General features: G+C 33.9%; 1 protein-coding gene across 1 annotated transcript in view; it reads left to right on the top strand.

Annotated features, from left to right (window-relative positions):
- SLC17A1 (solute carrier family 17 member 1) overlaps positions 1-9,667 on the top strand; it is a 36,511-nt gene extending 26,844 nt beyond the window's left edge. Inside the window, exons 10-11 of the mRNA XM_008073509.1 lie at positions 1,589-1,679; positions 9,533-9,667. Coding sequence (XP_008071700.1) covers positions 1,589-1,679; positions 9,533-9,667 — 226 coding nt within the window. The remainder of the gene's footprint in view (positions 1-1,588; positions 1,680-9,532) is intronic.
- Positions 9,668-10,215: the final 548 nt, after the last annotated feature.

Raw genomic sequence — 10,215 nt, forward strand, 5'->3', positions numbered from 1 at the left:
AGTCTATATTCAGCCAAAAATTTCGCTCAAGATCTAAAGTATAATAAAAATATTTTAGGCAAACAAAATTAATTAGTCAGACTTCCAATAAAAGAATTACTACATGGGAATTCTTCAGGCAGAAGCAAAATAGCCACAGATAAACCACAGAAAAATTAAGAGAAAAGGATACTAAGATAAATCTAATAATAACTGACCTCATAAAATAAAATAGTACCTTACAGAATGTAGAACATATGTAAATTAAAATGTATTAATAGCTGGATAATCACATTGGTACTACTTGCACAGAAGATACAGTACCTAAAGTCTACAATATTAGGAACCCCTTAACTGTTCCAATTTGCTTTCAAATTGGAAGACAAAAAAAAAAAACCCTTTAGGTAGAAAATAATATGTTAATGTCTAACGTTAAATGCATTTGCCTTTATACCAGAGAAGTCATAAAACAATTTTTAATATTTTATGGGAGGTGGAAGCTTATGAAGACAAAAGTGACAAAGACTCATAAAAGGACTCACAAAAGTCACAAGTGGCCCCAATTCCCACCTAAACTCCAGTGCTTCTATTGCTAAAATGAAAAGGAGAACAATGAATATAGGAGGCAATCAACAGTTTCCACCACAATATACACCTGTGGATGCTCATGACCATAAATGATGTACTTCACTCACTAGAATGCACTCTCTAGCTCTCCAAAAAAGACAACTCAAATTCTACTCAGTGATTGAATACAGCTTAACATTCAAGGACTCTAGTTATAGATGCTATTCCTTTATTAGTGGGGAACCATAAATTAATAAAGCACAATCTTTCCCCTTTCCCGTATTTAACATGTAAAAGCAGAGTAGGAGTAAGATAAACCAAGGGATATAAAACCAAAAGAATGGAACAAAACAAAAACCTCTCCCTATTATTAAGGAGGGAACCACTAAACACCAAAGTTAATGGTGAACTCTGCAGGTCAGAGAAAACAACGATTCCCAGTCCTGGACTGATCTCATTTCTTGATTAGACATTGATTCGACTCTCCCAAAGTCATTCCCTTGTTCTTCATGAATGATGGATTTGAATCCTTCTTTATCTGTTATTTCCTGTGATTTCCCTGTTTTTTGAAGTTCATTTCTTGCGGAAACTGGTTTGAGCATCCAGGAATGGCCATTCATAAGCTTCTGGTTTCCTTGCATGAGTATTGGGAGACATTTTGGGAGTTGGTAGCCCTGAGACTATGTATTCAGAGCAGGTGAACAGAACCTTTATTTTGTATTAATATCAAGTCAATTCTCATTACCAACACACATACATTTTGAATTTCTCAACTGTATTTTTAAACTCTGCTGGGTTCATACTAAATATGATCTCATTTTCTTTATATCCTTGTATTTTTTGCTGCTAATGTCAACTTTTCTGACTGTAGTGAAACTAGAAAATTGCTTATATTTACATACTTTTCCTGACATTTTAATGGAAATTGATAAGTAGGAATGGTTAATGTGAAAAATCAGCTATTATCTCTTAAACTCATTTGATTAGGTTGGCATTTCCTACAGCATTTGTACTATTTTACATTTGTATTTTTTTCATACAGATACTTTGGAATTATTAAAGCATGGACATCTGTAATAGGAATGTTAGGAGCACTACTTGCTTCCACTTCAACTGGATTGATCCTTCATCAGGTAAGGAGCATACAGATATGTGTACTTATTTTTTTCAATATTAATTGTACAGAGAAAGAAGGTGGTACATAAGTAAAACATTGCAGAGGAGATGCCAGCACAAGATGAGTTATGAATTTTTGTGCTATATGAAAATAAACTTGGTCAAATCAGTAATCTCTCCAAATCTATAATATTTTCTCATTATATGTCAATTTGTTGTACTGGGACTTCTTTAGTTATTGGCTAGTAATACTGAAGTGGTTCCCTGTTATTTTTCATAATGAATATGGGACTTGGTCCAAACAGGTATTTGACTTGGTGAGTGATAATATAAGTAACAAGATACAGTTTCATCAGAAAAAGAATGAAAAATTAGGATTAAGTAAAGTTGAAAAACATCCAAAGTCTATGTAATGAAGGCAGACTTCTTTTCTTGCAAGTGTCATGGACAAAGTTACCTAAAATTTTCCTGTTGAGAACATTTAAATGCTCTAGTAAATTTTAATAGTCATTTAACCAAATTTTAATGCATGCCTCGTCTGGAAAAAAAGTAAAGTACAAGACAATTTCAGAGATTATAAATGAAAGAAGAGCTGGCTTCCAGAGAGGTTAATGAGGATTGAAGTCCCTGATTGCTTTGGGTCATTTCTATCTTGGGTGATGTATGTCTTTAGTAATAATAAACAAATGGAAAATAATAGATAATATCCTAAAATTATACAAAAAGGAAGAATCAGAATAGAAATACTGGCATAAATCTGTAATCTCAAAGACCTATACCTTCAGACCACTAGCTCCATGTGTATCACGTATAAACTTAGTTTATTTGAAAGAAAACTTGCAAGCAAAGTAGTAGTATTGTATTGGTAATCCCTCCCAATGTTCCTTATCCCACAGTTGGGCCAGGGAGAGATGGTCTACATATACTATAGCCAAATTTCCCATAGAGAGAAGACCTCCACCGTCACACTCTCCAAATTTATGGTATCAAAAGAGCAGAAAACATCACTAGAATCATACAAGCTCCATTGTCAGAGAAGTGGCCTCACTAAAAAGTGGGATATCCTGGTGGGCACCGTCTGTTCCTCACTCTGAGTATAGTGCTCCTATTCTTCCATTGAACTCACTTGAACATGCAGAGTTGACTTCCAAAAGTTGTTACCTAAGCTAGCTTCTCTGATAACTTCCAAAATGTGGGAGGAATGTGACTGCAAAACTGTCTAAAGTTGTCTTAGTCTAGTAAGTTAACTTGTCTGGCTCAGTCTCAGCTTTAAAGGGAGAGAGGGGAAAAAAAAAAAAAACCCTCTTCTGAGCATTTGAAACAAAAGTGATTAAAAAATTTAGTGATCAGAGGGCAGACAGGGAAGTCCATTGTTGCAACTGTAATAATTTTTCTGGTTCACCTCTTGGGCATTTTCCAACTTCTTTAAAGTTAGATGTATCCATGCAACTTATTTTAATCAATGAAATATGAGAGGAAGTGATATGTGTTAATTCTGAGGCATAGCATTAAAAATCAGAAGAGCATTCTTTCCTTTATACACAGCAACTGGTAATATTCAGAATGGTGACTACAGCTCTACCAACCATGATCCAGGAATCCAGTTATGTAGAGCATACCTTTAGCCAATCCATTATATAGCTTTTGTGTAAATAAACAACAAATTTCTATAATTAAAAACCACTAAGATTTGTGAGTGTTGGTTATTATATAACCTACTTCATTTTGACCTGTCAGAAGGTTCTATCCCAAATTCATCCCAGAAAAAAAACACCACAGATTATGTGGTATGAGACAGAGTTGATCCCGCGACAAGGCCTAACAATCATTTAATACATCCTTTGGAGCCTCAGAAGATTGAGAAAGAGAGCAGGGCAGAACCTATATTTGAAAAGAAAGTGATTGTTTTTTAATTTTCCAGAGAGATAGAAATTCACATTTTTAAGATGTCCAATAATCACAAGTAGGATAAAAAAAATAAAATACGAATAAAAAATCAGCATGATACCTCATAGAGAAATTGCAGGAAAAAATACAAAAAAATCATACAAGCAGTCAGAGAAATAAGAAACATTTCATTCAAAAATGCAACAGTTAGACTGATCTCTGACTTCTCAACCACAGAAGACAGGAGAATGATCGATAGGCTTAGTGGAAATAATCACCATTATGAGTTTTTAAACAGGGAAAATATTTTCCAAAGAGGAAGACAATGTGTTTCAAGCACACAAAGACTGAAAGGTTTCAATTCACTAATTGACATTTAGAAATGTTTTTAGGCTGAAAGAAATACACATGGAGATTTAGAAAAAAATGAAGAGCAACAAAAATGGTAAATAAGTGCACAAATCTACTTATTCACTTATTGTTTTATTGTATGAAGCAAAGATAGGCACATATATAGAAAGACTGAAATAAACAATAAAAATAGTAAATAAGCCAGAAGAAGATGAGCAAAATATTGCAAAGATTTCATGTTATTATGCCAGAGGATAAAAATACTAAGGATAGTGTTTGATACATCAAGAATACATAATGTCATTTCTAAGTTAATAATTAAAACAATAGGAATATAACTACTTTAAGTTTAAAGAGAGAAAAATAAATTGATTTAAAAAAACCTTATCTACAAATAGATGAGGAAATGCAACAAGAACAGGAGGTGCAAACATAAAGCAAATAACATAAGCAGGGAAATTAGAGATACTAGTAGCTACTTTAAATACAAATAAACCAAAAGCTCCAACCAAAAACTAATGATAGTCAAATTGGATGAAGAAATGAGCTGAATATTGTGCTGTTTTCATGTAAATATGTAGTAAAATAGCAACAGAAATATTGGAATTTACAGAGAAAACAGCACTCCATGAAGCTTTTAGCAAATGAATGCTGCTGTAGCCATGTTGATCTCTGTGGAGTTATTAAGGCAAAAAGTATTACAAGAGATGAAGACAGTCGCTTCATAATGACATACAATTCAATTCAGTGGGAAATATGATAATTTTGCATGCACGAAAATATGGTGTTATATAATATACAGAAATATTGGAATACATGACAAAAACATAACTATATGGAAGATTTTAATATACCACTTCTAGTAAATGTTGCAGTGAAGCAAAAAAAAAAAAAAAATTCATAAAAATATAAGTTGAATAACACAATTAATATATTTGGTCTAACTGACATATACCTAATATTCTACTCAACAACTAAGAAATCCTCATGCTTTTCAAGGTTTCCTAGAACATTTATAAAACTTGGCCATGCATTGTGCCATTAGGTACATTTTGGCAATTTCAAAACAACTGAAAGTACACATACTAGGAACTCCAATTACAATCAAATTATGACAGGACTCAAAGACAAAAAAGGTAAGTAAAAAAAGCCACATAATTTGAAATTAAGAAATACACTCTAGGGTAACTCCCTCAGGTCCTCTCCCGCTCTGGGAGCTTTTCTGTTCTCTCAATAAATTCTGCTTTCTCAACTCTCCCATTGTCCATGTCCCTCATTCCTACTGAGCAACAGACACGTAAGTACCCTGACCTGGAGAGCTGCAGAAGATCGTGGTAGCCAAAGAGTAGCAAACCCAGGAGGCTGGCTTGCCAGCCTCTGGAGCCTGCTGAACCAGGAGAGCTGCCAGCAGATGGCGAGACTATGAAGCTGAGACACTCCTGAGGCTAGGTTTGCCAGCCCACCGAATCAGCAACACAGGGTTTGGTTTGCCAGCCCATTAGAGCCAATACTCCTGAGGCTAGACTTGCCAGCCCATCATGCTGACACCTTTTGGGGCTTGGCTAGCTGACCAATTGAACTGACACTCTCCAAGCCCAGGCTGACTTAAAAATTCTGTATCAACTTTCCAGACATTTCTAGAATATATAAAATTGCACAAAGACTTTTTTTTTTTGAGTTGGAGTCTCACTCTGTCGCCTAAACTGGAGTGCGGTGGCCGGGACTCCAGCGCTCAGCGCTCCTTCCGCCTCACCCTTCCAAGCAGCCGAAACTACAGGCATGCGCTACCACGCCCGGCTAATGTTTTGATTTATTGTAGAGATGATGTCTCGCTTGCCCAGGCGGGTCTCGAACCCGCGGGCTCAGGCAATCCACTCACCTCAGCCTCCCAAAGGCGCGGGATTACAGGCTGAGCCACCGAGCCCGGCTCACAAAGAACTTTTTAATTACTACAATTAAACATTGGGAAGATTACACCTGGGCCCAACTGAAGTGATGGGGTCACGGTCCCCTCTCCCGCAGAAAATAAAAGAAATATACTCTAGGTGTTCAGCTGCCTAAATTAAGGTCATTAAATTAGCTCAGTTTTCCCACTGAGAATTAGTAGAAAATTTGATTTATTATCTATGTGTACTAATGTTTCATATTTATATTTGAAGATATCAGAGATGTAACATGTAGTGACTATTTGTGATGCCACAATCCAGACCATAAGCATTAGCTTGGCATTTGTACTGTTTGTTTCTGTAAGTGTCCCTTTCTTTCTAAAATGGACAGCTGAGAAGTGAAGAAATTGAGTAAAGTTATTCACAACTTCTCAGGCCCGAGGGGATAAATATTAGGATCTAGAGACGAGGTTAGGACAAGATGGGACTATATACAACAAAGAAGGCTGAATTGGAAATTGACTGATTTTTGATGGTACATAAGAGTATCTACAAAATTCCTCCAGCAAATTTCATATATAATGTACAACATGGAACATTTCTTTCTGAAGTTGGGAACACGGAAAAGATGCCTTCTGTCACTATTTATTTACATTAAACTTTGTATTGTGCTCTAGAAATAAGATGCAAAAATATGAAAAATAAAAATGAGAAACAAACACAATTAGCATTTTTTCTGGTGGTATACAAAGAAAATCAGAAGTCTACTTATAAATTATTTAAATTAATTTGGAATGATGTAAGATATAGTATAAATATGTAAATATAAATTGTTTTCCAAATACCTTAACAGAAAGTATAATAATAAAAATTTTTATCAAGGATACTATTTATAATACCATAATCAAAATCAATACCTAATAATAAACTTACAGAGTGATTTATATGATTCCCGTAATGAACATCATAGACAAATTTGAGAGAAATTGAGAAAATGGGGAAAGATGCCATTTTCATGTACTAAAAATAATTCAAAATTGTAAAATATCTTCTCATTCTCCTAAATGCCCTAAAGATTCAATGAAATTCCAATCAAAATTCTAAATTATTCTTGTGAAAATTAAAAAGGACCTTATGCAATCGACATGTGCTCACAAAAGGCCAAGAATAACCAAGAGAATCTTGAAGCTGAAATTTTGCTCTAATTAATATTAGGGTATATTACAAAGCTGTGAAAATCGATACCATAAGGCATTGCCACAAGTAGATAAACAGCAGTAGAACTAAAGAAAGAGTGTAGAAGGACTCCACATACATGGACTATTGATTTATGACAAAGGTGGCACTGCAGAACAGTGGAGAGAGGTTGGGCCTATCATTAAGTGGTATTGTGTTAAAGGAATTTCATAATGAAGAATAAAAAATTTGACTTATCTCACAATATTTAAAAAAAAATTAGAGGTAGATTGTGCATCTAAAAATTGTAAGCGAAATATAGCGTTTCTAGAATATAGTACAGATATTTTCATGACTTGACAGGAAATTACTTCTTAAAGAGGGCCATAAAAGTACTAACATAAAGATCAAGACAAAGGCATTACAATTAAGAACTTCTGCTCTTTAGAAGATACCTCAGACCGGGCTTGGTGGCTCAGTCTGTAATCCCAGCACTTTGGGAGGCCGAGGCAAGAGGATTACCTGAGCCTGTGGGTTTGAGGTCAGCCCAGGAAATTTGGTGAGACCCTTGTCTCTACAATAAATAAAAAATTAGCTGGTCATGGAGGCGCGCACTTGTAGTTCCGGCTACTTGGAAGGCTGAAGTGGAAGGATCGCCAGAGTCCAGCAGGTAGATGCTGGGGTGACCGTGAGTATGCCACTGAACTCCAGTCTGGGTGACCATGAGTTTGCCACTGAACTCCAGTCTGAGAGTGAGAATCCAACTCAAAAAACCCCAAAAAACCTTTAATGGGATACATAGTCATTGAATTCAAAAAGATTCTTGGAACACATATAACTAACCAAGGGTTTTTAGTAAAAATATAGAGGCACTATGACTCAATAAGAAAAAAAAATAGAAAAAAAGATGTAAGTAGGCACTTTGTAAGGTGAAGTCATTATAGCAAATAAATGTAGTAAAAGACAAACTAAAAATCACAACTTTCTTGCACTACATACCTACTAGTTATAAAACCAAAGATAAGCAATAGTGTGTCCAAAGGAAAACTGATTACAGGTGGTGGAAATGATGATTAGTTAACACTTCTGAGAATAAGTATTAACTATTAAAGATTAAGTTATTCCTTCTTTATTGCTCAGTAACTACACTCTAACATAGATGAATGTATCTACACCAGGAAACATGTACAAAATATGTACATGGCAGGAGGCTGCCAGATAGCAAAATATAAGGTGAAGAATGCCTGGCTAAATTTGAATTTTTGGAAAAACAAAGAATAATGTCTTGGTATAAATACAAAACTTTGTTTTATTAGTAAATGCATATCACATACTTATATGACACATAAACACTTATTGTTTCTCTGGAATTCAAATTAAACGAGCATCTTCATTTTCTGACAACCTTCTCATGGCATTGTTCAAAGTCATTAACAGTCAGGGATGCGAGAAGAAAGTGGCATAAAAAATTTTTTCAAGCATACAAGGTCACATAATGTCTAACATTTTATGAGAAAATAATTGAGAGAGATTATTTTTGAAAAAACAAGAAATAGAACTGGAAAATGAAAAATAAGAGTATCAATAATCTTAATTATAGTTTTATCATAAACAAAATCAAATATAAAATAAATAAAAAAGAAATAGCATTCAAAATACTCAATAATTAAAAGTTTTTGTGAAATGCGAAAATAGGAACTCTTTACATGACAATGGGGATGAAGATAGAGGAGAGCGGACAAAAAGGAAATGAGAATCTGACAGATATTAGGTCTATTATGGAAAAGATCAATGTTGATAAAATGTATACATCTATCTATCTTTCTACGAGTATCTACTTTTTACTTATGTATATTGTTAAATATGTATCTACTATAAATAGATATGTTTATATATGTATTTTAAAATCTCTATAGCTATATCTTTCTATTTTGATAGCATTGAGTATAGATATGGAGAATAAACACCAAAAGAGCAATATTGATAACTTTTAAACAAACAGAAGAAAAGTCAATCTCTCTACATCATTCAAAAATTAAAAAAAAATTGTAATGGAAAATATGAAATAATATAAGGGTAATACAGCATAGCAAAATAATACTTAGAGTAGATGAAAATATGTTAAATTTGCCAATTAAAATGCAAAAATCATACTTTTTTTCCTCTATCTACCAATTTATATATATAGGCTTAAATGATACAATGACATTTTTGCTGCATAAATACCTTGAAAAGAAGCTGAAAATATTGAAATAATATAACAGAATTTAAAAAAGAATAATTAATTATGAACTACAAGAAACTGATATATTAGGCTTAGTATTTAATTAATATAGAATTTTAGATAACACATATATAATAGAAAATTAAAAGTAGTTATTTGTAGAGTGAAATGATGGCTTTTGTGTATGTGTGTGTGTGTGTGTGTGTGTGTGTGTGTGTGTGTGTCTATTCATAAGTATGTTTTGTTGTGACCTGTGTTGAGTCTATAGTATTTTTAATATGCTATTTTCAGTGTTACAAAACACAAACCAAATAATTTACAATTTCTTTGAATTTTAATTCCTCAGGATCCAGAATCTGGTTGGTTTAAAGTCTTCTTTCTGATGATTACCATTAGTATGCTAGGCCTAATTTTCTACCTTAAATTTGCTAAAGCAGAAATTCAAGACTGGGCTAAAGAAGAAAAACACACACGCCTCTGAAGGTGAGAAGCATTCAGGTTAAGCAAAATTTTGAAACTGGGGTTGCAGGAGAGAAAGGAGTTAAGGATGACCCCTCAGATGGGGAAGATTAAAGGGTGCAGATTTGGAGAAGACCATGTTAGAGTGGAAAATTTAGACATCTTGATAAAAATGACTCTGGAAATCTGGGTGGATGTTGGATCTGGAAATATAAGTTTGGAAAGATGAGTTTCTAAAATTAAAATGTGAGGAGAAGAAAGGAAATTTTATAAGGGAGACTGTGAAGGGACTTCACTGAAGTAAAAAGTACAGTTGGAAAGTGTGCCTCAAAGAAGTAAAAAAAAAAAGGTGGAAGTGAGTACCTTGGGCAAGTGCTATAAAAAGCTTAAATCATATAAGATCTAATAATTTACTAATGGGTTAGGCAAGAGGGACCTTCAAGAGGACCCTGACTTAAATGATTTTTAAATGAATGATGAAGACTAAGGGTCCATTAAAGTATGTTCAAAGCACTAATGCTGTGTCTTATATGAATTGTATCAGTAGTAAATAGGTAGTAGGAGAAATGT

Source organism: Carlito syrichta, unplaced genomic scaffold (assembly GCF_000164805.1).
Source record: "Carlito syrichta isolate Samal-C Ts95f unplaced genomic scaffold, Tarsius_syrichta-2.0.1 Scaffold315921, whole genome shotgun sequence".
NCBI lineage: Eukaryota > Metazoa > Chordata > Mammalia > Primates > Tarsiidae > Carlito > Carlito syrichta.